Raw genomic sequence first — 26,977 nt, 5'->3', positions numbered from 1 at the left:
ACGAACGTCATTTTTTTAAGATGTTTTTGAAAAAAGTGTTTTATGCTCTCCAAGGCTGCATTTATTTTGATGAAAAACAACACATTTTAAAATATTATTACAATATAAACTCACACCGCAAGTAAATATACAAATTGTTTTGAACATTGTTTGCAGTTGAACAATATTTCCTTATCCACATTTCCCCTAGTGCCCACCACTAAAAGGGAAAGTCCAGAAGATTCTGCACTGGGCGTGGGGCGATCCTCCTCTACCACCTGAGGTCCCCCCTGGGCAGGATGGAGAGAAGGTGGACGCGTTGGCCAAAATACCACTGAAGGGCCGTCCAGAGAGGCAGCTGTTTGTGAAATGGGCTGGCCTGTCCTACTGGCACTGCTCCTGGGTCAGCGAACTTCAGGTGGGATTCCCACATTACCTCAGAAGAGCCAACGTTAATTAAATCATGAATGCTCTTTTGGCTTGTTCCTGTATCTCAGCTGAAGTTCTTTCCCTTGATGCAGTTGGAGCTATATCACACAGTAATGTACCGTAACTACCAGAGGAAGAACGACATGGACGAACCGCCACCGTACGACTATGGCTCTGGGGAGGAGGAGCTTAACAACGAGAAGAGGAGGAGCAAAGACCCTCAGTATGCAGCCATGGAGGAACAATTCTACCGTTACGGCATCAAGCCGGAATGGATGATCATGCACCGGATTCTCAACCACAGGTACGGTGGGCCACAGTCACTACTCTGCTTTTCTTGCTGACAATTCTGATTTATTTATATGCTTTAAGACTGTGTTGCGTATGTTGAAGTTTTGATAAGGATGGAGATGTACACTACCTGATCAAGTGGAGAGATTTGCCATATGACCAGTGCACCTGGGAGACTGATGACTTCAACGTCCCAGATTATGACAGCTTTAAACAAGCCTACTGGGACCACAGGTAAGCCGTTACAAGTTTGGATTTAGATGGTACGTCAACACAAATGTAGAACTTTCCTGAAGAGGGTACTAAATATTGTATGGCCTGAAGCTCCTAATCATCAGCCTTAGAAATTCAAGCTAAATATTTTATATTTCAATTTTTTTATTAATTTAGTTGAATGCTTGCCATTTCTGCATCCATGCAATGCATTTTAGCAATAAACAAACATATCCAAATTAAACAGACAGGTTTTGTATATATATATATATATATATATATATATATATATATACACACCTCAAAAAAATAAAGGGAACACTAAAATAACACATCATAGATCTGAATGAATGAAATAATCTTATTAAATACTTTTTTCTTGTTTTTACTTTTTAAGTGTTGTTTAAGTGTTCCCTTTATTTCTTTTGAGCAGTATATATATATATATATATATATATATATATATATATATATATACACACACAAACACACACAGCAGAATTAGTAACAGTGTTTCAAATTTAAAAGTATAGTTCATACATTTTTTTTTTTTTAAAAATTGGATGGCCCTCAGGCAAAATACAAATAATACCTGTAATTGAATATTATTTCAATTAATATTAATATAAATTTTATATTTTTTTTACTTTCAAAGTTGACCGGTAAACAAGTTTTTGGTTGAATGGTTGAAATGTACTTGTTTAATGCTTTAGAAAAGTATTTCATAGTATATACTTAAATATATATATATATTTTTTACATTTTTCAAATATTAATGTGTTATATTTCAATGGTAGTTTTGCTATTTAGAATTAGTTCATATTTTTTACTACAATAACATTACAAATACATTTTTCATTTTTATACTGTAAACTACATATCAGTTAAAAAGGTCAAAATTATGACATGGTTGAAAACCAAAACCACAATTGTAAGGCAGAAATACAGATATCTGATGTGTTTATGCTAGGTTCACTTTATGTTAAATCATATTTTATCTATATCCAATATGATAAACTTCTCACAATATATTTTATGCCTCTAATGCTTAAAACGCTATGTGTGAAAAGCACTTACACTCACACGTTTTCCAGGAATCAGGTGCTCGGTGAAAGTTATCACCCCCTGCTGTTTAGAAAGGGAAAGAGACTCAAAGAGGAAGGGAAGAGGAGAGAACCTCCACCAGACACTCCAGTTGTGGATGTGAGTTGCTATTTTGTTTAATGTATTTTTTGCCACTTTATTTTAGTTTTCACTTTTTTTTGCGTAGATTGAATCTTACTATCACTCCCTCCCAAATTTATATGTCATTGGACACAGCCCACCATCAAGTTTGAACAGCAGACATGGTACATCGATGACACAGGGGGAACTTTGCACCCATACCAGCTGGAAGGCCTGAACTGGTTGCGCTTCTCTTGGGCCCAAGGAACCGACACAATCTTGGCTGATGAAATGGGCCTTGGCAAGACTGTGCAGACTATAGTGTTCCTGTACTCACTCTACAAAGAGGTCTGGGCGCCACTTGAACTTTCTTTCAAATGCATTTGAGAGTGAAAGGAAACAGAGTGTAACAGAGTTGCTTGTTTCAGGGTCACTCCAAAGGGCCGTTTCTGGTCAGTGCGCCACTCTCCACCATCATCAACTGGGAGAGAGAGTTCGAGATGTGGGCTCCGGATTTCTACGTGGTGACTTACACGGGGGACAAAGACAGCAGGGCCGTCATACGCGAGAATGAATTTACCTTCGAGGACAGCGCCGTCAAAACTGGTCGCAAGGTTTTCCGCATGAAGGTGAGAGAAAGTTTTTCATTAACGTCAACCCGATGTTATAATTAATTCAGAGTGAAACATAATGCTTTTTACTGTGTTCCAACCAAAGCAATATTTTGCACTTTTGTTGTTCACAAATGTTTTCAAAGATGATTTTTACTGGTACAATCATCCAAACAATTTACAATGTATCCTAGCTTCTGAAAAGTTTAATTTAGCGATGCATTGATTCTGATCAGAGTCAGTTATATCACACTTTTCCATCACAGAAGGACACGCCGATAAAGTTTCACGTCCTGTTGACATCATATGAACTGATCACCATTGATCAGGCCATACTTGGCTCTATTACCTGGGCATGTCTGGTTGTGGATGAAGCCCACCGACTGAAGAATAACCAGTCAAAGGTACAGAATTCAATGAAAGATTTACATTTGCATCATCATAGTCATAATAATTGTAAAATGTAAATAAAAAAATATTTTTTTTGTTACTAATATTAAATATTTTATTTATTACCAGTTTTTTCCAATAGTACCGAATTGAAACATATATATTTTTCAATTTTACATTTTACCTTAGTTGTACATTGTTTCAAAAAAAAAAAAGTATGTATGTAATAAAAACTAAAACATTTTCAGGTTTAAATAAGATTTTGAATAACAGATTCTTCAGTGTCTCTTCCTTTTGTGCCCCACTTTCGTAATATAATTATGAATTATGAATAAATAATCAATAAATCAACGCTCAGTTTTTCAGAATTCTGAACGGCTACAAAATCTACTATAAGCTGCTCCTGACCGGAACCCCTTTGCAGAACAATCTCGAAGAGCTTTTTCACCTGCTCAACTTTCTCACCCCGGAGCGCTTCAAGTAAGATTGCAGACTGCATGATTCACCCGGTGATTCAGACTGTAGATCCGCTCGTAGAATAATGATCCCCCGCTGAGCAATCTCTGGGCTTATAATGGAACATGTTTTTCATATGATTTGATGGAAGTGAATTCTATCTTCCCTTCTATACAAATGAAAATGTTGCTGTGCGCAGTAACCTGGAGGGCTTTCTGGAGGAGTTTGCGGACATCTCGAAAGAGGACCAGATTAAAAAACTACACGACCTGCTGGGGCCACACATGCTCAGAAGACTGAAGGCAGATGTGTTTAAGAACATGCCGGCAAAAACCGAGCTCATAGTGCGAGTAGAACTCAGTCCCATGCAGAAGTCAGTCATAGTTTGTCTCTTCCTAATTGTTTTATGTTTTTTTTTTAAAATTATTTCCATTAAAGGCACACTATGCAGCTTTGGTGGTTTTGTGAAACAGCGACCCCTAGAGCCGCTGTGGTGTACTTGCAGTGTCGTAAATAGCCGTAACCCCCCATCCAACCCCTTCACCGCCGCCTTAGATTTTCTTAGAATTTTTCCATCGTCCGAAATGCGTGCAATATGTTGTTGTTGATGTGTGTGTCATCGTTGCCGTAAAGCATTTCGTGATTCTCGCGAGATTTGTCGGGATGCTCCTCTCAAACTTGCATTGCTGGTTTTTCCAGCGGCGTCCTCCCCAAGCTTTACTACCAGGATGATTCACCCTACTATGACTTTGTTTACCACCGAAATGACTTTGAAGCTGTTATATTAAGGTACAAATCTTGCATAGTGTGCCTTTAATGTTAAAACGTTAATGTAAAAAGAAATTGTATGGTTTTACTTTTCCATGAATTATGATACCCCTGTTTCACATGCAAGATCGTTTAATATTTTTTCTCTCACAGGAAGTACTACAAGTTCATTTTAACACGTAACTTTGAGGCATTGAATTCCAAGGGAGGGGGGAACCAGGTGTCCCTTCTTAACATCATGATGGACTTGAAGAAATGCTGCAACCATCCCTACTTGTTTCCAGTGGCTGCAGTGGTGAGGAGGAGAACATATGGAGGCCCTCAATTTATACCACTACTGTTATTTATTTTTAGCACATGTAATGGCAATGCAGTTTCTGTTTTATAAGAGCTATTTAAAGGCTGAGAAGCTTTTGTTTAGGAGTGTATTGTTTCTTAGTGTCCTGAAGCGACTTTGATGCATAATACTAGTCTTATATTACATACTCATGTTCAAGGACAAAAAGTCATAATGAAGTTGTATAGGTCACCTTTATTTATGTAGTGCTACTATACAATACAGATTGTTTCAAATCAGCTTTACAGTAGTAAACAGGAGAATAACAGAATCAATGATGCAAAAGTCATCAAATATGATCCTTATTTTACTATCAGAAGTTAATATCAAATGTTACAAAATGCTGTTTTTTCTTTTATACTTTCCTAACAAACATTCTTCTCCAAAGAATCATAACAAAAAATAGATCACGGTTTCCACAAAAATATTAATTTATATGAATTTACTGTTATTAGTATTTTTATTGATAATTGAAGAAATGTTTCTTGATCATATAATCAACATATTAGAATAATTTTCTAAGGATCATGTGACACTAGCCTAAAAATTCAGCTTTGCCATCACAAGAATTGTGAATGAAATATAATTTAAATTGTGATATTTCATTTTTAATGTGATATTTCTTTGACCCCCCCTCCCCAAATCATATAAATGCAGCCTTGGTCATTATAAGATATGGCATTTCCGTATGTTAAAATAGTGTTGAAATGAACTAAAATCTTTTAATTTTTATGCATGCAGGAAGCTCCGGTTTTACCCAACGGTTCTTACGACGGTAACCTCCTGGTGAAATCCTCAGGGAAACTCACCCTGCTTCAGAAGATGCTAAAAAAACTCAAAGACGAAGGGCACAGGGTTCTTATCTTCTCTCAGGTATATATAATAGTGTGTGGTATTTATTCCCTCTTTTGAAGCTCAAAATGCCATGAAAAAAATCAAAAAGAAAAAAACAGAAATACTGTATGTGGCGGACTTGCCTCTATTTCAATGGAAGATTAATTAGATGGTAAACTGAATAGAAAATAAAAGGGGAGCTCATTCATCTTTTAAACGGAGTTGACAAATGAAAAGGCGGAGCCTATATATATCTCTGCTTTGTTGTTTAGTCCTCTGACTTTTTTCCCTCCCATTTTAAATTGCCTGTGGAATCAATGCATCCATTAATTTGATGAATGGCACAGGTAAAGGGGGGTTTTCTCGATGAGACTTTTTCCACCCTTTTCTTTTCTAAGTGCTTGAGAATAAACATATTAATGTTATAGTCGTTTCCTCAGCTTGATTAAAGGCGAGTGCCATGCCTCTGTCCCCTCTTGTTGTTGTATTTTGCATGGATGGAATTAAGTATGAGCTGGCGAGCCAGGTTTGCTTAATGCTGCCATTTTCTCCTTTGTTGGATAAACTTGTCTTTTTTATTTCTGTCTTATCCTGCACTGTTGAATCCTCCCTCAGATGACAAAGATGCTGGATTTGCTTGAGGACTTCCTGGAGTTTGAGGGATATAAATATGAGCGTATTGATGGGGGGATCACAGGCGGCCTGCGACAGGAGGCCATCGATCGATTTAACGGTGAGTATGCCGGTAGTAAACCTGCAGTGATGTCTGTGCGTGTGTGGGATAGTGAATACTAAGGCACTCATACTGACTCTGTGTCATCCTGTGTGCAGCACCCGGAGCTCAGCAGTTCTGTTTTTTGCTCTCTACACGTGCTGGAGGATTGGGCATCAATCTGGCAACCGCAGACACAGTGATCATTTATGACTCTGACTGGAACCCACACAATGATATTCAGGTAATGCAAACGCCAGTGCTGAAATAGTTTAAATACTATTAAAAGTATTCAACTGCATTACAAACTACTGGAAAAAACTGAAGCTATCTAAAGTGACAGTATTTTTTATTTTTTTATTAAATGAATTGTATTTAAAAAAAAGTATGTTTATGTATATGAGAAATTTTATATATATGTATATTAATATATATAATGTGTGTGTTTTTATATATATATTATACGTATAATGTTTCACTTTGTCTTCATGTATTCTCTTTGTCCATGCAGGCATTCAGCAGGGCGCATCGTATAGGGCAAAATAAAAAGGTGATGATCTATCGCTTTGTAACTCGGGCATCCGTAGAGGAGCGTATTACCCAGGTGGCCAAGCGAAAGATGATGCTGACCCACCTGGTGGTGCGTCCTGGCTTGGGCTCTAAGACAGGCTCCATGTCCAAACAGGAACTAGACGACATCCTCAAGTTTGGCACTGAGGAGCTTTTCAAAGACGATGTGGAAGCTGCCAGGACGATGGGTAAGCTGAAGTGGTTTAAGATAAATGTTTCTGCACTTTGTTTGTGGATTTAGGGGATTCTAGTAGGTCACGTCCTAAATCTTTTTCGCAGGAGACAATAAAGAAGGAGAAGAGGGTAGTGTGATACATTATGACGATAATGCCATCTCTAAACTCCTGGATCGTAGTCAGGATGCCACTGAAGACACTGAAATCCAGAACATGAACGAGTACCTGAGCTCATTTAAGGTGGCTCAGTATGTGGTGAGAGAGGAGGATGGAGAGGTGAGATACAGATCCTTTACTGTCTGTTCCTTATTCCTCTTTTTTATTAAACAAAGGATCAAAGATGAATGGTAGCTCATCCTTTCAGAATGACAACCCTTTATTTATTTGACTCTTCTATACTCAAGAGGGCATAGTTTTGCAAGTTGCAGCTTTTTCACAAAAGCCCCTTGGATTGTTGTTTGCTTATGGTTTTAGTATTATGTGGAGGGGCGGCATTGTTCCTGCTGGCTGAAAAAAAATCTGATTATCGGGCATCTCTGAAGTCTTTTGTTTTTTTTTAGCAGTCTGAAAAGACAAAAAATCTTTTCGTTCTTTTTTTATTATTAAATTGATTTTTCTTTTCAATTAAACAGTCACATCGGGTTGCAAATCATTTTCTGTAATTTGTGACTTGACGCATACGCTGCCATTCAAGTATGTTTTAATACTTCTATTGAACAAGGAGGGATTAAATTGTTCTAAAGTGGCAGTAAAACATGTATAATGTTAAAGAAGATTTCTGTTTCAAATAAAAGCTGTTCTTCTGTACTTTCTATTCATCAAAGAATTCAGCTTTGCCATCACAAGAATAAATAAAAAATAAAAAAACTTTGTAATAATATTTCACAATAATACTGTTTATACTGTATTTTTGATCAAATAAATGTAGCCGAGGTCTTTGGAAACTTGTATGCAGTGTTTGGAGTTATGTTCGAATGCGCTCATTTTAACTCTCTCTGTCTTTTTTGTATGTAGTGATAGTCAATTGTGAGTGAGAAAGTCAGCAGTTTTGGACATGAATGTGTAAAATGTCAATTATTCTCTCATACTATTGTATTGGGAGATGTCATGATAGAAAATTCTACAGTTTTCCATTCATTTTCCACCCTGACTGACAACTATTATCAATTTAAGAAAGTCTTTTGGGATCATGCTGATGCTTACATCATTACTTTAGCAACCCATATAGATACACAGCTGTGTGAACAGGAATTTGATTTCGGCAATAGAAAAATGACAGTGCAGACAGTAAGGCCTAAAGATAAAGATTTGGATGTGTGTGGATTTTCTACCTTGGAGTACCATGGTATATGAATATGGTAATCATTGAGTACCTCGTTATATATCAAAATACCACTAACCATACCTTCACTGTACTATGGTACCACCACAGTTCTTTTAGTAAGGAATGCTTCTTTGTTGGGCCAAAAAGCTGTATAATAGAGGAATGGCTTTGTGTAGCTTAAAGGGTCCAAATAATACAAAACTATTATATTATCTTAAATACAAATCCCAAATATTTAGGATTATTGTTAGTCTAATAATAATCTTAACTGAAGTCAATAAGAGGCCAGTGGTGTATCATCTGTATTTGTGTTGTTCCTGCAGGAGGAGGTCCAGAGGGAGATTATTAAGCAGGAAGAGAATGTTGATCCAGATTACTGGGAGAAGCTCTTGAGGCATCATTATGAGCAGCAGCAGGAGGATCTGGCCAGGAACCTGGGCAAAGGGAAACGCATCCGCAAACAGGTCAACTATAATGACGCATCTCAGGAGGATCAAGGTACCCAAACACTGATGCTGACAGTGCTATAACTCAGCATAAAACTGCATTATATATATGTACAAGAATTTCCGTCTCAATCCTGTTCTCAGAATGGCAGGATGATCTTTCAGATAATCAGTCAGAGTACTCTGTCGGGTCCGAGGATGAGGATGAAGATTTTGAGGAACGACCTGAAGGTAGGCGTCCTTACATTCACACTGCTGTTCAAACGTTTGGGATCAGTATGATTTTTTTTAAAGAAATTAATACTTTTATTCAGCAAGGGTGCATTAAATAGATCAAAAGTAACAGTTAAGATATTTCTAACATTAAAAAAAGCATTACATTAATTTCTATTTCAAATAAATGCTGTTCTTTTGAACTTTCTATTCATCAAAAAATCCCGGAGCAAAGTTTGGAAATCTCGGTTTCCATATAATATTAAGCAGCTCAACAGTCAAGCAGTTTTCAATGTTTATAATAATAAAAAATGTTTCTTGAGCACCAAATTAGCATATTAGAATGATTTCTGAAGGATCATTTGACATGAAAATTCAGCTTTGCCATCACAGGAATACATTTTAAAAGATGTTAAAATAGAAATAGTGATAATAAATAGAAATTATTTGTTATTTATTTATAAATAATTTCACTAAAGTTTAAATCAATGCAGCCATGGTGAGCATGATATGGTGAGCATGACTTATGAAAAAAAAAAAAAATAAAATCTGACCCCACATTTATGGACAGTAGTAAATGCTTGATGGCAGATATCAAAGTACTTGGAGATTTTCAGTCACCTAAATGAGTTACTCTTCCTCCAGGAGGACGCAGACAATCCCGCAGACAGTTGAAGAGTGATCGGGACAAACCGTTGCCGCCGTTGCTGGCTAGAGTTGGTGGAAATATAGAGGTGAATCTTCTTACAATATTATGAGAAGTGCATTGTGTAATTCCTTTCATCAGGTAATTCCTTTTCATCATTTCAACCTTTCATTTGGCTATTTACCTTTGGGATTTTAGGTATTGGGATTTAATGCCCGGCAGCGGAAAGCCTTCCTGAATGCGATTATGCGCTGGGGAATGCCCCCACAAGATGCCTTCAACTCTCACTGGCTGGTCCGTGACCTGAGAGGGAAAAGTGAAAAGGAGTTCAGGTATTTCTCTCTGTAATAGTCTGTTCATATTTTTTCTGCATTTTCATTCGTTGGTCTTTATTCTTGTGTGTTTTTCAGAGCTTACGTGTCTCTGTTCATGAGGCACCTGTGTGAGCCGGGGGCAGATGGAGCAGAGACATTTGCAGATGGGGTCCCGAGGGAAGGCCTGTCCCGCCAACACGTGCTCACTCGGATCGGTGTCATGTCTCTGGTGCGCAAGAAGGTGATGAATTACTTACTGCATCATATGTGCACTTTTGATGGAATTCTTATTATTTTTATTATTAATTTATGGGTTTTATATATATATAACTGAATCATCACACACACACTATATATATATATATATATATATATGTATGTATATTAGGGCTGTCAAATGATTAATCGCAATTAATCGCATCCACAATAAAAGTTTGTGTTTACATAATATATGTGGGTGCACACACATGCATGTATATTTAAGAAAAACAAATTAGTTGTGATTCTCAAATATCGCTCATTTTAGTATCAAAAGTGTCTCAGATGTTTCTCCTAAAGACATGAAATAGTTCTGAGAAAAAGAGTCCAACATTTTTTTTTTTTTGCATTTTAATTATTATCATATTGTTGTTATTAATTGAGATTTTGCCTGAAACTTTGGAGGAGACAAATATGAGACTACCGGGGTTTTTAGTTTAGGAGAAAATTCTGAGCACATTGTGTGATATTGAGGTGTCTTCTGAACTTTTAGAGACAAGCATTCTCCAGTTCCTCTAGGTGAGGAGAAAAATATGAGCATAGTGTGTGATGTTGTTGAGATGTTGCCTAAAACTTTTGAGGAGACTTAAATTTTCTCTTGCTCTTGTTTTTGTTGTGTATGTAGGTTCAGGAGTTTGAGCATGTAAATGGGAAGTTTAGTACACCAGATTTGATTCCTGTGGGATTGGAGCTGAAAAAACTCACTGAAAGTGTCTCATCGGACCCCAACACGCCTGTTCCTGCCAGTCCGGTTCCGACTCAACCCAGCACACCTGTTCCTTCAGGTGTGTGAGAGTGTATGCGTTTTATATAATGAAAAGCTGCTGGTTTGTGCTTAATTAGACAGTAACATTTGCCTTGTGTTTCTTTAACAAAAAAAAGATAAGACCGAGTCGATGTCCGGTTCTCAAGAAGACAAGGAGATTACAGAACCAGAGAGCACCAAATCGCTGGACCCTGAGGTTAGACTGAAGTCATCAAGAAATATCTCCTCTGTCTCTCATTTCTTGACTTTATTTAAATGTATCTCTTCTCACATCAGCCAGTTATACCAGAACCCTCCCCTGCACCAGAGAAAACCAGTGAGGGAGAAGAGTCAAAGAGCGGCAGTCCGGAGGAGAAACGAATAGAAGAGAACGAGAAGAATGACACCCCTCCTGTCCCTTCAGAGTCATCGTCCAATCAAGCACAGCCGCCCACTAAGCCTAGTGAGCAGTCAGCCAATCAGACACCTTTGGGTAAGGATTCTTCAACATGCATATAATGATTCTATGAAACATTTCTCTCTATAAACAAAATATTAAAATATATTGTTTATTTAAGACTGCGGTAAAGGGAAAGAAACTTCTCCGGAGAGAGGGGAAAATAAACCCAGCCCAGCAAAATTAGACGAAAAGGAGCAAAAACCAGGTCAGTATTTGCTTATGATGCTTAAAAAGAAGAAAATAATAAAAGGGGTCACCGAGATTCTTAAAATGTGCACTTTCTACACAATAGGGCCTGAAACTTTTTTTTTTTTCTTCAAAAAATGGTCAGGAAAAATAGGTGTCTTCAGAGAGTTTGTCTCCCTCAGGAGGTCAAAATAAATATTACTTGCGTTTTATGTTCTATTCATTTTCTTTGCATTTTATTGTGAAACCCTGCAACCAAAATCTTGTCTGATTAATGTTTAAACCCTGATTTTTGATTTTTTTTTTCTAGCATTACAAATTATACAGACATCCAACGTAAATAGACAACATTTGGAAAATAAACATTTAAAAATAGAATAAAATGAAATCAATTAGGACCTAATATAAATTGGGACCCAAATGTTGGTTTGTATTTATTGATATATATATATATATATATATATATATATATAACCCTTATTTTCTGCTTCCTGTCAAAAAATGTCATGTTTTTTTGCAGCCATTCCTGATGATTTAAAGTCTGAAGAACAAATTGTGAGCCAATTGAATGGAGAGAAAGATGCGAGGGACGACACAGACGAGAGCCACAGAGATGACAAGAACAACGTCAAGACTCGGTTCATGTTCAACATCGCAGATGGAGGATTCACAGGTGAGTTGCAGTCTTATTGATGTTGTTCTGATTTGCTGTCTCGTGGACAGCGGATTCAGAATTCTGTGTGAATTATGGCAGAGATAAAGAATGCATGTATGTGCATGATTGATTTTGTGTGTTCAGAATTACACACATTGTGGCAGAACGAGGAACGCGCAGCTGTGTCATCTGGCAAAATGTATGACATCTGGCACCGTCGCCATGACTACTGGCTGCTAGCTGGCATCGTAACGTATCCTTACCTGTTCTTTCCATAGACCTTTTGAGCTGTCTTGATATTGCTATGATAACGGCTTCTATCTTACTGTAATTGAGTGTTTTGTAATTTTGTTGGTTTTGTTGTTTTCTTTTCTTAATGAAGTTACAAGAATAACTGAGTGTTATGGGCCAATTTTAATATTTGGAATGTTGAAGTTCAGAAATTTTAATTTTACACTGCCATTTTTTTTTTTTTTAATAAGTCTAATGCTCAAATCACACACATTTTTGTGGGTTGTGTGCTTTATTGGAATTGTGTGTAAAACCTTTTTAGTATATAAGGTAATCCTTAACCAGGTACTCTCAGACATGGCTATGCCCGCTGGCAGGACATTCAGAATGACCCACGGTACACCATTCTCAATGAGCCTTTCAAGACTGAAATGCACAAAGGGAACTACTTAGAAATGAAGAATAAATTTCTCGCCAGACGTTTTAAGGTACAAGTTATTATGTGTTTTTTATTTGAATTCAATAAAAAGAATCTTTCATATTCACTCATTTCATATTCACGTTTTAGCTCCTGGAACAGGCTTTGGTAATCGAGGAGCAGCTACGGCGCGCGGCGTACCTGAATATGACTCAGGACCCCAGTCACCCAGCCATGGCCCTCAACACGCGTTTCGCAGAGGTGGAGTGCCTGGCTGAATCCCATCAGCACCTCTCCAAAGAGTCATTGGCTGGTAACAAGCCAGCCAATGCTGTGCTGCACAAAGGTGTTATTCTAAAAATACAATAAACACCCTAATGCTTGGAAGCTTTATAAACCGAATAAAAACTAAATATACGCTACTGTTCAAAAGGTTGGGTTCTTATGCTCATCAAAAAAAAAAAAAAAATACAATACAACAAAATACAATAAAGGAACACCATTTGCTCAGATTTACATATAAACCTTAATAAAACAGATTAGAGAATACAAACAAAACAATAACATATTTCAAAAAGATGTAGAAGAGGTCAAAGATTAAATGTCCAGAGAGTTATACAATTGCAAAATTCCAGATACGGGGTCCAGACTTTATAGCACTGGCATGTTTTGATGTAATAAAGAGGAATCAACTCAAAAATGACCTTATGCCAATCTCCAAGAGATGGAGATTTGTATTTTATTATTATTATTTTGATATTCACTGGTGTCATTTCAGTGTTGAACCAGCTGGAGGAGCTGTTAAGCGATATGAAGGCTGACGTGACGCGGTTGCCCTCCATGCTTTCGCGGGTCCCACCCGTGTCCGCCCGGCTCCAGATGTCAGAGCGGGGCATCCTCAGCAGGCTCACCAGCCGGGGCAACGAGCCGCCACCTCAGCAGGTGACACGTCTCTTGCTATATGTGTAGTCTATAAAAGATGAATAATAAATGGGCCTAATGTGAATGAACCTTTATATTAGAATGTTGTGTTTCATCTCCCCTCAGCCTTTCCCTCAGGGCTCTTTCAGCTGTTCTCAGATGTATAATAGTAGTTTTGCCGGAGGGTTCCGTGGACCTGGAGGCACAGCGATGGTGAACTACAGCCAGATGCCCCTGGGGCCATACGTCAGTGGTTAGTGCCCTAAATTAGTCTTGAAATGAATATTTTGGTGCCCTAGAATGTTGAAATAATATTTTAAGTTAGTCTCATATCTACATAGAGGGTATTTTGCTTATTTAAGATGTCCAGATATGGTTTTACAGGTCCATTTCCAACTCTAGAAATTGGCCCTAGAATGAAATAGTCTGTTTTTACCTTATTTAGAATGGTCATGAATAATAATGAGGAGTTCTGCTCTTATTGGCTGTTTTGAAAAATAACTTGTATTAAACATTATATACACATGTTTCTTGCCACTATTGGGCAAACAGGTCTGATCCTTCAGTAGTAGAATTAGCCTTAAAAAAATTGGGTAATTAGGTTTTTTCATCTTCATGTAAACCACAATGATTTCCCTCATGTGTTAATATTTTTCCTTGTTATAATGTATGATTTGCAAAAATAAAAACTGCTGCATCTGTGTCGATGAGAGAATCAAAGTGTATGATTCCCGCTACATTATGGCCAAGCATGCGTGCTTAAAATAGCATTATAGCATTTATCATTCTCTTTATAGGGATCGTCCTTGGTGTGAACGGGCTTTAAGACTTACCCGGTGACCACTGAGAAAGTTGGCAGCATCTAGGTTTAATATATGGAAGTATAATTCTGCTTTTTTCTTCTTCTTAGTGTCCTCAAATGGACCTCCAGCACCAAGCAGCTACCTGGAGAAGAAGTCCAGTGATGCTCTGCGAGATGTGGCCACCCCCGATTTGAAATCAGGCAAACCCAGCGATGTTATATGCATCGAGGACTAGCCCGCAGCCATTCCATCTTCTATCTCTACGACACAGACAGGACCACAGAGAACTCCTCCAAACAACAAATATTAAACAGCGAACCTTATCAGTTGCACTTTTTGTCTTTCAGAATCTGTACTTGTATACGCCTACAAGTTTTATTCGCTAGAGTTCCGTTTCTCTTTCATTCTTTTTTAACTTCTGTGATACGAAAGTCTTGATCGGTTAAGGAGAGACTGAGGACGCTTACGTAGAGGGCACCATTGTTCTGACAGTCCTTTGAGCTTTGTTTTTATATTATTATTTTTACATCATGATGTGTTTTTCTTGATGGCCATGAAAGACATTTTCATCTCTGCTAACAGTGAGCCATCTGGAGATGATACTAGTTCCTGGCCAGCTTAAGGACCGGACATCCCACCTGCCTCTGCTTTGCTCCTGATTCTGCTCATGAATGGTGTGTTATTGCTGCCCCTACAGGTAATTGCTGTGTAGTGCATCTAAAAACAGAATAGTGCAATGACTGTCATTTTTCTCTGGAATACTTCAGATGATTTTACGGTATGTCACCACTAATGTTATCTTTTTGAATTGTAATATATATATATATATATATTTTTTTTTCAGTTTAAATTTACTCTTTAAGAGGAAAATGAGTTGACCCTTGGACGTTTAAATTGTGCTTTTAGTGATTTTATTTCATTATAAAAACATTAAAAAACATATAAGCCCCAAGGAAATGAATAGTACTTTTGAAAAACAAACAAACAATTGAAACAGTGTACACTCAAATGAATTGACAGCCTAATAAAAGCGTGGATAATACGAATAATACGAACTAAACAAAAATTTCAGATTGCACCTAAAAGCGGTAATAAATCAATGGCAAATGGAATGTTTTTGTGAACTCAGCTGATAATTTTGAAAAATCCAAAAAACATCCCAATTGTGGTGTTTGCTGTCAAACTTTAGAGCTTACCAACGACTTTAAGGGAATGTTTAATTATAAATGCAACGTGAACTCTATTGACATCATCTGTGGCCAGCTGTAGAATTATACAGAAATTATTTTGTCCCTCTGTTTGTAAAAACAACAAAAGTATTTAATAGTAATTAATTTGCAATGTAAGTCTAAGGGGAAACATGAATACATCATCGTCAGAATACATGTTAAAATGAAACAAACTCCGCCCATAATTCCGTGTCTGGAAATGTGTTGGTAACATATAAAAGTAGTCTCACTTCAAAGGACAATTTATAGGTTGAAATTTATTTTAATTTAAGACATAAATGTAAATTTTTTACATTTTATTTTTTATATTTTAAATGCTGAATTATTCATGTAGGTATTAAACAAAAATAAGTTTCACATGCTTTTAAACACTCTCAAACGATATATGGTAATGCATTTTTAAAGACCATTGTAAAGACCTTTTGTTTGATTTTACAAATTGAGGGACAAGCCAAATTAAATTCTGTAGTTATCAATGGCATGCCTGAAATATTTCTTCTAGTTTTTAATTTCAAAGTGATATCAGATCAACAGGAATATTAGTGCAGCGTATCCAAATTGTCCCTGAATGGGCTCACATGTGGATACACTGAATTTGTACACTTAATTACCCACATTTTGTATTATTATTATCATATTCTTTCTATTGTCAAATGCAGTTTGCTTGACTTTTTGTAAAAACTTGGACCCTGAGTGCGTCAGTTTACTAAGCCGAGTTTATGGATAGTATTGACATGATTGTTCTGGTGCCATAAGTGGTGTGGATATGGATTTCTTTTTTTTCTTTTTTTTTTAATCTGAAATGATATGCCTTGTGTAACTGTGTTTTAAGCAGCGCACTTTATATGGAGAACGGATGTGACCATAGAGACGAGATCTCCTATGGGCCATTTCAATCGCAGTAGAAACCTCCTTCAATAACTCGTATACTCAGTTTCAGTCTGTGGTAGTCATGTTAATTAATGTAGATGAGATATTTTGTTTGTTTTCTGCATCTCAGCATCAATGTAAATGGCACTGAAGTGTCATGGCTGATTGTAAATGTGATCACAGTTTCTTTTGCAGTAGTAATAACTTAAGGGGTTCATGGGGGGGGGGGGGGGGGGGGGGTTTGGGTCCACATGTGAGAAACCTCAAAGGATTTCAATGAAACACAAAGGCAGCCTCAAGAGTCAAGGGAACTTAAACCCAAGATTATAAAGTGAGAGCCAGCAGCATAAAATGTGTTGTGAAGTTAAGTTGTTTTTATCCTGTGTGATGAGTTTACACCATTTCATTTATTCTTTTTATAACAGTATTAATATTGAGCTCCATTTAAATGCAATCAAACTGAAGCCAAAATGAATGTATGAAGTATGTAAAAAAAAAGCTTCAGTCTAATGTTAGAAGTCTCGTCATTCAAGTTCATACTAGGCTTCAAAAGCTACCAAAAGACCTTGGTCAAGACACCTTTGTTGCAATGAACGCACTGCATGTGAGATGTCTTCAGACTTTGTCCTGGTTTCTAAACAGCTATGAGCAAAACAATATTGCTATTCTGCAGAGATAAGAATATGGAAAATACAAGTGAACTACCATCATTTCACTTTGTACTCAGTGTATTTGTTTAATGTGTTTTAATAAATTCTCTCCAATAAGATTCATGGTCTTTTTAATTTTGATAAAATTAAATTTGAGGAGTTAAATAGACATGTTGACCAATAAATTATTTGAAGAATGGACTGTGAGAATAGACATAACCCAGTAAACACTAAACCCACAAACATGTTCAAGAAGTTATTTTTAAGTCTAGTTATTGACCTCCTGTTTTGAGTTCTTATCTCGTTCCCTGTACAGCTGGTTGTGTAAAACTACACTTGGGTTCCTCAGTCAAACACATTTGTCTACCTCTGGAAATTGTTTAAAAAAAGTGGATAAACTGAAAATATTAGACCCCATTTTAACCTGCATTAGAGTCATCCACTTGTTTGACCTGATCAACCAAAACTCATCTTACCACCAGGTGTAAACACTGCATAAGAGAGAAAGCAGATCGTCCAAAAAAAAAAAAAAAAAAAAAAAAAAAAAAAAAAAAGAATACAAGTCAAACTTCCCCAGTAGAAACTTGAGGTTAAGTCTGTAACCTCCCCCCACCTAGTAAACACCAAAACCACAAAGCCGTTTTATAAAGATTTATTTTTCAAAACAAAGTAAATACTAGATTAGTATGCAGCTATGACTTCACTTGATGCAGCCACCTCAATATTCCTGGTGAAAGATGCTTGTTTTGAGTAGTCTGAGTGTATGGAGATGTAGGATCTTGAAAGCAAGGCTGGACAGATTGCACCACAGACTCAGAGCTTGAAGAAAGTGCTACATTACTGGGTTTCTCCAGAGGTTGGGAGCCAAGACTGAAATGATAACTGTAACTTGACTGCTCTGACATAGGAGAGACCTGGAATACAGGCTGCTGGGACACAGATTTGTGATGGTTTTGTGCTGACTGATGGCCACTGGGTTGGTGAACAGACTGGTAATGAGCTTGAGCTGGCTGCAGACTGATGGGCTGGGGCAGAGAATTATAGCGGGCTAGTGCTGACTGGTCCACAATCTGTGACCTGGCTTGGGTGGACTGCAAGCTACTGGGCTGGTTCACAGTCTGGTAATGGGCTTGTGCTGACAGCATACCACCAGGATGGACCACAGACTGGTATCTAGCTTGTGCTAACTGCATGCCACTGGGTTTGGACACTGACTGATAGCGGGCTAGTGCTGAATGTTGGCCACTGGGGTGGGAAATAGTCTGGTAGCGGGACTGTGCAGGATGTTGACCACTTGGCCAGACCACAGACTGGTATCTAGCTTGTGCTAACCGCATGCTACTGGACTGTTCCCGAGACTGTATGCTGGCTTGTGCTGACGGCAGACCACTGGGCCTGGACAAAGAGTGGTAGCGAGCTTCTGCTGACTGGACACCACTAGGATGAACCACAGACTGGAAGCGAGCCTGTCCCGGTAGTTGACCACTAGGCCAGACCACAGACTGGTATCTAGCTTGTGCTAACTGCAGGCCACTGGGCCTGGACACAGAGTGGTAGCGAGCTTGTGCTGACTGCACATCACCAGCAGGAACCATAGACTGGGAGTTAGATTGGGCTGGCTGTTGACTGCTTGATTGAGCTGACAGACCACTGGACTGGTCCAGAGACAGTGAGCTAGAGTCAGCTGGCTGTTGGATGCTGGACTGGTCCACAGACTGTAAACTGGCTTGTGTTGACAGGCCATTGGACTGGTCCACAGACTGAGAGCTAGATTCAGTTGGCTGCTCGATGCTGGACTGGTCCACTGACGGCGAGCTGGCTTGTACTGACGATAAGCCATTGGACTGGTCCACAGACTGTGAGCTAGATTCAGCTGGCTGTTGGATGGAGTGGTCCACAGACTGCGAGCTAGATTCAGTTGGCTGTTGGATGCTGGACTGGTCTACGGACGGCGAGCTGGCTTGTGCTGACGACAGGCCATTGGACTGCTCCACAAACTGCGAGCTAGATTCAGTTGGCTGTTGAACGCTGGATTGGTCCACAGACTGTGAGCTAGATTCAGCTGGCTGATGGATGTTGGACTGGTCCACGGACTGTGAGCTGACTTGTCCAGACTGCAGGCTAACAGGCCAGGACACCAAAGGGTAGCGGGAATGTGTTGACTGCAGTCCACTGGTCCGGGAAACAGACTGGTAGCGGGCCTGTCCTGGTTGTTGGCCACTAGGCCAGAGCACAGACTGGTATCTAGCTGGTGCTAACTGCAAGCCACTGGAGTGTTCTACGGTCTTTGAGCTGGATTGTTCTGATTGCAGGCCACTAGGCTGGTATCGGGCCGGTCCTTGATGTTGACCACTAGGCCAGACCACAGACTGGTATCTAGCTTGTGCTGACTGTCGGAGACTGGACTGTTCCCCAGACTGTGAGCTGGCTTGTGCTTGTGCTGATAGACTAATGGGCTGTGAGACAGACTGATAAGAGGCTTGTGCTGATTGCATCCCACCAGGATGGACCACAGACTGGAAGTGGGCCTGTCCTGCTTGTTGGCCACTAGGCCAGACCACAGATTGGTATCTGGCTTGTGCTAACGGCAGGCCACTGGGCTGGGACACAGACTGGTAGTGAGCATGTGCTGGATGTTGACCAGCAGGCCAAACCACAGACTGGTATCTAGCTTGTGTTAACTGCAGACCACTGGACTGATCCACTGTCTGGGAGATGGGTTGGGCTGGTTGGTTGTTGCTGGACTGGTCAACAGACTGTGAACTAGATTGGACTGGTTGTTGGATGCTGGACTGGTCCACATACTGTGAGCTGGATTGTGCTGACAGACCACTGGACTGGTCCACAGACTGTGTGCTAGATTCAGTTGGTTGTTGGATGCTGGACTGGTCCACATACTGTGAGCTGGATTGTGCTGACAGGCCACTGGACTGGTCCACAGACAGTGAGCTAGATTCCGCTGGCTGTTGGATGCTGGACTGGTCCACAGTCTGCGAGCTGGCTTGTGCTGACAATAGGCCACTGGACTGGTCCACAGACAGTGAGCTAGATTCAGCTGGCTGTTGGATGCTGGACTGGTCCACAGTCTGAGAGCTGACTTGTGCTGACAATAGGCCACTGGACTGGTCCACAGGCAGCGAGCTAGATTCAGCTGGCTGTTGGATGCTGGACTGGTCCACAGTCTGTGAGCTGGCTTGTGCTGACAATAGGCCACTGGAATGGTCCACAAACAGTGAGCTAGATTCAGCTGGCTGTTGGATGCTGGACTGGTCCACAGACTGAGAGGTGGCTTGTGCTGGTTGTTGAATGCTGGACTGGTCCACAGACTGTGAGCTGACTTGTGCAGACGGCAGGCTGACAGGCCAGGACATAGAAGGGTAGCGGGAATGTGCTGACTGCAGTTCACTGGTCTGGGACACAGACTGGTAGTGGGCCTGTCCTGGTTGTTGGCCACTAGGCCAGAGCACAGACTGGTATCTAGCTGGTGCTAACTGCAAGCCACTGGAGTGTTCTACAGTCTTTGAGCTGGATTGTGCAGATTGCAGGCCACTAGGCTGGTATCGGGCCTGTCCTGGATGTTGACCACTAGGCCAGACCACAGACTGGTATCTAGCTTGTGCCAAGTGCAGGCGACTGGACTGTTCTCCAGATTGTGAGCTGGCTTGTGCTGACAGCAGACCAATGGGCTGTGAGACGGACTGGTAAGAGGCTTGCGCTGACTGCAGGCCAGTGGGCCTGGATGAAGAGTGGTAGCGAGCTTGTGCTGATTGCACACCACCAGGATGAACCACAGACTGGAAGTGGGCCTGTCCTGGTTGTTGGCCACTAGGCCAGACCACAGACTGGTATCTAGCTTGTGCTAACTGCAGGCCACTGGGCTGGGACACAGACTGGTAGTGAGCTTGTGCTGGATGTTGACCAGCAGGCCAAACCACAGACTGGTATCTAGCTTGTGCCAACGGCAGGCCACTGGACTGATCCACCGACTGGGAGACGGGTTGGGCTGGTTGGTTGTTGCTGGACTGGTCCACAGACTGTGAGCTAGATTCAGTTGGTTGTTGGATGCTGGACTGGTCCACATACTGTGAGCTGGCTTGTGCTGACAGACCACTCGATTGGTCCACAGACTGCAAGCTAGATTCAGCTGGCTGTTGGATGCTGGACTGGTCCACAGACGGTGAGCTAGCTTGTGCTGACAATAGGCCACTGGACTGGTCCACAGACTGCAAGCTATTTTCAGCTGGCTGTTGGATGCTGGACTGGTCCACAGACGGTGAGCTAGCCTGTGCTGACAATAGGCCACTGGACTGGTCCACAGACTGCAAGCTAGATTCAGTTGGCTGTTGGATGCTGGATTGGTCCACAGACTGCAAGCTATATTCAGTTGGCTGTTGAACGCTGGACTGGTCCACAGTCTGCGAACTGGCTTGTGCTGACGATAGGCCACTGGACTGGTCAACAGACTGCGAGCTAGATTCAGTTGGCTGTTGGACGCTGGACTGGTCCACAGTCTGAAAGCTGGCTTCTGCTGACGATAGGCCACTGGACTGGTCCACAGACTGCGAGCTAGATTCAGCTGGAGCTGGATGTTGGATGCTGGACTGGTCCACAGACTGAGAGCTCGCTTGTGCTGGTTGTTGAATGCTGGACTGGTCCACAGACTGTGTGCTGACTTGTGCAGACTGCAGGCTAACAGGCCAGGACACAGAAGGGTAGCGGGAATGTGCAGACTGCGGTCCACTGGTCTGGGACACAGACTGGTAGCGGGCCTGTCCAGGTTGTTGGCCACTAGGCCAGACCACAGACTGGTATCTAGCTGGTGCTAACTGCAGGCGACTGGACTGTTCCCCAGATTGTGAGCTGGCTTGTGCTGACAGCAGACCAATGGGCTGAGAGACAGACTGGTAAGAGGCTTTTGCTGACTGCAGGCCAGTGGGCCTGGATGAAGAGTGGTAGCGAGCTTGTGCTGACTGCACACCACCAGGATGAACCACAGACTGGAAGCGGGCCTGTCCTGGTTGTTGGCCACTAGGCCAGACCATAGACTGGTATCTAGCTTGTGCTAACTGCAGGCCACTGGACTGATCCAACTGGGAGATATATTGGGCTGGTTGGTTGTTGCTGGACTGGTCGACAGACTGTGAACTAGATTCAGCTGGCTGTTGGATGCTGGACTGGTCCACAGACTGAGAGCTGGCTTGTGCTGGTTGTTGAAAGCTGGACTTGTCCACGAACTGTGACCTGAATTGCGCAGATTGCAGGCTAATAGGCCAGGACATAGAAGGGTAGCGGGTATGTGCTGACTGCAGTCCACTGGTTCGGGACACAGATTGGTAACAGTCCTGTCCTAGTTGTTGGTATCTAGCTGGTGCTGACTGCAAGCCACTGGACTGGTCTACAAACTGTGAGCTGGATTGTGCAGACTGCAGGCCACTGGGCTTGGACATGGACTGAGAGCGGGATTGTGGAGACTGCAGGCCACTAGGCTGGTATCGGGCCTGTCCTGGATGTTGACCACTAGGCCGGACCACAGACTGGTATCTAGCTTGTGCCAAGTGCAGGCGACTGGACTGTTCCCCAGACTGTGAGTTGGCTTGTGCTGACAGCAGATCAATGGGCCATGAGACAGACTGGTAAGAGGCTTTTGCTGACTGCAGGCCACTGGGCCTGGACAAAGAGTGGTAGTGAGCTTGAGCTGACTGCACACCACCAGGATTAACCACAGACTGAGAGTCAGATTGGGCTGGCTGTTGACTGCTGGATTGGTACACAGATTGTGAGCTGGTTTGTGCTAACTGGAGGCCACTAGGCCCGGACACAGGCTGATAGCGGGCCTGTTGGATGCTGTAGAAACTTTGTGATTTCACATCATCCTTCACAGGGAAAACAGCCTCATTGTATACAGGATAACGTACACTCTTAACAAAACCATCAACTAGAAACAAGAAAAAAAGGATGCAAGTCAAATAGACGTGTTAGCAAACCTGAATTATAGAATTTTGCTGGATAAACCTTACCACTTCCAATATGGCTACAGACACGAAGACTGAGAAGTGCCAAAGAAAAACTGTGAAAAAAAAAAAAAAAACTTTTAGAAAAATGCCAGTGTTAAATGCCAAATACAAAAAACAAAACAAAAACAAATGCCAAATACATCAATTTATCAGCATACCTTAAGAGTCGGATGGTAGTACCCTCCATAGCCAGCCAAAAACACAACTCAGCAAAACCACTATAAAATTATAAAACCATACTTTCTCCCCAACACATGTTAGTGTTTCTGAACTGGGCTTTTTATAGTGCCATCAACTACCATTTATGAATTGTTTCCTGACAATCAGTTGTCATGGGAACATCTAATCCCTAATTAGCAGGTTCAGGTGTCACAACTCTGATCATGACAACTATCGTTTCATTCATAATATTTATTTTTATATACTATAATTAATTAACAGAAAGCACACAATTTAAAACATTTTTATGAGCATTGATTATTATTCTATTTGAAGTGGAAATAATTGTTAGTGTGACAAGTGGTATGTGACCATATTAACAAGTAATCTATTTGATACGTTAATAATTTTGAAGACTATTACAGTGCTATAATATTCCATTTTCAGGACATTTCATTTACAATAGTCTGTTATATTAATGTGAATTACGTTTTGTTACTGTTTAAAACTAGTCAACGAATAAGAAGTGGAATGCAGAGAATGCTGATCCTTGTCTGGTGGGTCGATTATTCGTCGATGTGTTGGTAATGCCTTGGGTCTCCAGTAGGGGGAAAGTTCTCTTCCTCATTCAATACAGACAAGTGGAGGCGAGAGTCGCGTGTGTTTCCTCAACCTTCCCCCGTTACTTTTCCCTTTTTAAGGTAATTGCCACTCACAAAGCAATGTAAACTTTAACATATGTTGATAATATAACAAAACATCTTCTGAGTTAGCATGAAACTCTTTGACAACATACTCATACAAAACGTATCTTTTACTCATAAAAACAGTAATATATGTTGATAATATATTTCGTTATGTTACTGTTTTTTATGAGTAAAAGATACGTTTTGTATAAGTATGTTGTCAAAGAGTTTCATGCAAACAAAGAATATGTTTTGTTATTTTTGTTTTAAGGTTTATTGTGTATTGATCACATTAACTCACACTAAGGGTGAGTTAATTTTATGCTGATACAAAGAATATTGTTAAAAGTTAGTGTTATGTGAGAACTCATTTAAAAAGAACTATTAAAATGTCATTTGATAACTTTGGTTAATTCACATTTCATGTGGTAATTTAGTTAAAAAGATCATTTAGAATGTAGTAGAGAGACATGTGACCGTGGTCCTGAATCCGATGAGTGCTTGAATATTGTATGGTTATATGGACATATATATATATATATATATATATATATATATATACACGCTAAACAAAATTAATGTTATAAATGCAAAACGTTTGTTTTTGCCTCCATTTTGAATTCCTGGGATATTTCTGCCGTCAAGTTCTCTTAAGTTACCAACCGCACATTTTGGTACCGAGTTACACATCCGGGATTTTTTACCATTCTTGCCAAAATGCAAACTTGTGTATTGGTACTTGGGCCACAAAGATGACGTTTCATAAGAACGCAAGGACACAAGTACAGATGAACGCAGATTGAGAAAGGTTCGTCATTTTTCTCATGATGTTTACATCATTAATTTGTTGGAAATGCATAAATGTTTACTATTGCAATTCTTATCCAGATTTTATAATATTATGTCAAATTTTGATATAATTTGAAGAGCGAGGACGCGCTGGCCCAAAACTGGCCCCAGCCGCCTGCTTTTACGCCTTCCCACCTGTCTCACTGTTGCCACAGGTAATAAAAAGAATCAGGGAAACGCGCCACTCGGTGCTCCTCATAGCCCCACGTTGGGAGAATCAGACTTGGTTCCCGGAGCTTACGCAGCTGTCACAGATAGCCCCGTGGCCCATTCCGGTGACAATAGATCTCATCTCTCAGGCTCTTGGCTTGATCTGGAATCTGGTTGTTGAAACCATGTATTTAAATTTTACTCCTCCCAAAAATGCTAAAAAATAATCGTGTGAGAGCGTGTTATAGGCTATATGTCATGTTATAGTCAGATATGACGGTGCTACTACAGCACGCATCACCTCAGATGAGCGTCTCAACTGGGACAGTCGCATCATTCACAGCAGTTTCTTTGATTTTTATAGGGAATGAAAGTGAGGCTGTGAGGGATAGGCACATCTCTTCGGTGGGTTGTACTGTTATTTAATGTGATTTTGCAATGCTCTGCTGTTGAAACACTGCAAAATCTTTCCAAGAAATTTCAGTGAACCAAACTCCAGACAACATGAGCTGTGATATGAGATTGCAGCAATTTACACAGGTGATTGAAAACCTGGTAAGTCTATCCCTCATAACCTCCCTTTACCCGTTATGGCGTTGCTCTGTGTACGTTGATTTGTGTACTCCCAATTTGTAAGTCGTTTTGGATAAAAGTGTCTGCTAAATGATCAAATGCAAATATTAATATTCCTTATTGGTCGCCTTTTTCATGAACATAAATTTTCCTCCCACTACATTAGCGAAGGACCACCTACTTACTGCTCAATCATCTACTAATCATCTACAATCATCTACTGCATCTACATGCAGCTTTAAACAAAAATAACCTTGCAGTCCAAACATTTGGAAAAAGTAGATATCATGCTCGTGGTTCGATTAGAATTGAAGTATACTTAGAAAAACAATGCACAAAGAACAGTAACACACCGACATGCATGATGTGCTCGTAAAAATGATGAAATCAGAGATCGAAATCTGATCACAGACACGTTTTGGACACATGTAAATAGATCACCTAAAACATGTTTTGACACCAGGTATAATTCAGTACCTCATAATGCTATAGTCCTCAATGCATTGTCTGATGTTAAAACAGGGGTGGGCACACCAGTCACCATGTTCGTTATCCCAAAAATGGATCCAGTCAGCTACACAGTATTTATTTATTATACTTTCATAAACATGCCATATATTAAATGTGGCTAGGGCTCACTGGAGTCAGATTAATCACCCCTGAGTCAGACTGACACACCCCATAAGTCCATAAAGAGCACAGTGTTGACATCTCTGTAATAAAAATGCCCATTCAGCAGATGAGGGTCTCATCTGAAAACAGCTCTCACCACAGGAAAACTCACAGGAATAGTCCTGCTAGATTTTTCTGTTGGCATGTATTTTCTCATAACAAATCTGGACTAAAATTACCAGCACTTTGCTCCAGTTTTTTTTTTTTTTTTTTACACAATTTCAATAAAGACGAAACATATCTGTATTTTTGCATTTGAGAACTGCAGATAATAAATATACCTCCTAAAGCTCTAAACAGAACTGTACATTATTGACACAACATAAAGCCAAAAGCCATGCAAATTTGTGAGGGGGAAAAACTGTTATCATTGAATTAATTAGATTTTAATATAAATATATATATACAATATATATTTTAAAAATATATATACAGCTGCTTGACCAAATCAATGCTACAAGACTTTTGAACAGGCAGCACATATACTGCTCCCTTAAATGCAAAAATGTATTCTCAATACAAAAATAATGTATTTTAATTCATCCCAAAAAGTGTTTTGTGTGCTGTCTTTCTGT

General features: G+C 40.1%; 3 protein-coding genes across 9 annotated transcripts in view; 2 read left to right on the top strand and 1 right to left on the bottom strand.

The window, feature by feature from the left end:
* Positions 1–15,733, top strand: part of chd5 (chromodomain helicase DNA binding protein 5) — a 30,220-nt gene extending 14,487 nt beyond the window's left edge. The window contains exons 10-40 of one of the 3 annotated variants that reach the window (XR_016148678.1): positions 191–397; positions 501–712; positions 802–933; positions 2,007–2,115; positions 2,233–2,424; positions 2,505–2,705; positions 2,954–3,091; positions 3,436–3,557; positions 3,733–3,906; positions 4,455–4,596; positions 5,380–5,511; positions 6,088–6,205; positions 6,304–6,428; positions 6,696–6,942; positions 7,034–7,206; positions 8,578–8,752; positions 8,845–8,931; positions 9,559–9,647; positions 9,758–9,891; positions 9,970–10,114; positions 10,757–10,916; positions 11,014–11,093; positions 11,174–11,369; positions 11,455–11,541; positions 12,043–12,195; positions 12,322–12,430; positions 12,764–12,896; positions 12,977–13,172; positions 13,605–13,768; positions 13,849–14,000; positions 14,658–14,748. Coding sequence is in view for 2 of the 3 variants with exons in the window: in XM_039673346.2 (XP_039529280.2) it covers positions 191–397; positions 501–712; positions 802–933; positions 2,007–2,115; positions 2,233–2,424; positions 2,505–2,705; positions 2,954–3,091; positions 3,436–3,557; positions 3,733–3,906; positions 4,455–4,596; positions 5,380–5,511; positions 6,088–6,205; positions 6,304–6,428; positions 6,696–6,942; positions 7,034–7,206; positions 8,578–8,752; positions 8,845–8,931; positions 9,559–9,647; positions 9,758–9,891; positions 9,970–10,114; positions 10,757–10,916; positions 11,014–11,093; positions 11,174–11,369; positions 11,455–11,541; positions 12,043–12,195; positions 12,322–12,430; positions 12,764–12,896; positions 12,977–13,172; positions 13,605–13,768; positions 13,874–14,000; positions 14,658–14,785 (4,587 nt within the window). In the remaining variant the exon portion in view is untranslated. Of the gene's footprint in view, positions 1–190; positions 398–500; positions 713–801; positions 934–2,006; positions 2,116–2,232; positions 2,425–2,504; positions 2,706–2,953; positions 3,092–3,435; positions 3,558–3,732; positions 3,907–4,454; positions 4,597–5,379; positions 5,512–6,087; positions 6,206–6,303; positions 6,429–6,695; positions 6,943–7,033; positions 7,207–8,577; positions 8,753–8,844; positions 8,932–9,558; positions 9,648–9,757; positions 9,892–9,969; positions 10,115–10,756; positions 10,917–11,013; positions 11,094–11,173; positions 11,370–11,454; positions 11,542–12,042; positions 12,196–12,321; positions 12,431–12,763; positions 12,897–12,976; positions 13,173–13,604; positions 13,769–13,848; positions 14,001–14,657 lie in introns of all 3 variants that reach the window. The other 2 variants (XM_039673347.2, XM_039673346.2) reach the window with 2 other exon arrangements.
* Positions 15,734–17,935: 2,202 nt separating this feature from the next.
* On the bottom strand, positions 17,936–23,599 carry LOC120480274 (uncharacterized). 2 transcript variants are annotated; one of them, XM_089124939.1, is made up of 4 exons: positions 23,472–23,599; positions 23,317–23,366; positions 20,240–23,234; positions 17,936–20,194 (listed from the first exon to the last, which is right to left on the bottom strand). In XM_089124939.1, exons 1-4 carry the CDS (start codon positions 23,498–23,500, stop codon positions 17,992–17,994), a joined length of 5,277 nt encoding a protein of 1,758 aa, XP_088981065.1. In that variant the 5' UTR covers positions 23,501–23,599; the 3' UTR covers positions 17,936–17,991. The 2 variants fall into 2 exon arrangements, with proteins under 2 accessions (XP_088981065.1, XP_039529241.2); XM_039673307.2 differs by having other exon boundaries at positions 17,936–23,234.
* A 453-nt stretch (positions 23,600–24,052) lies between these two features.
* Positions 24,053–26,977, top strand: part of arhgef10la (Rho guanine nucleotide exchange factor 10 like a) — a 110,910-nt gene continuing 107,985 nt past the window's right edge. For 2 of the 4 annotated variants that reach the window (XM_089125167.1, XM_089125164.1), the window contains exon 1: positions 24,056–24,173. The gene's annotated coding sequence lies outside the window, so the exon portion shown is untranslated. Of the gene's footprint in view, positions 24,174–25,563; positions 25,713–26,977 lie in introns of those variants that run through there. The other 2 variants (XM_089125165.1, XM_089125166.1) reach the window with 2 other exon arrangements.

This window comes from Pimephales promelas, chromosome 21, assembly GCF_988280905.1.
Source record: "Pimephales promelas chromosome 21, fPimPro1.hap1.1, whole genome shotgun sequence".
Classification (NCBI taxonomy): domain Eukaryota; kingdom Metazoa; phylum Chordata; class Actinopteri; order Cypriniformes; family Leuciscidae; genus Pimephales; species Pimephales promelas.
The sequence above is the reverse complement of the archived record's forward strand: the minus strand, read 5'-3'. Positions and strand labels throughout refer to the sequence as shown.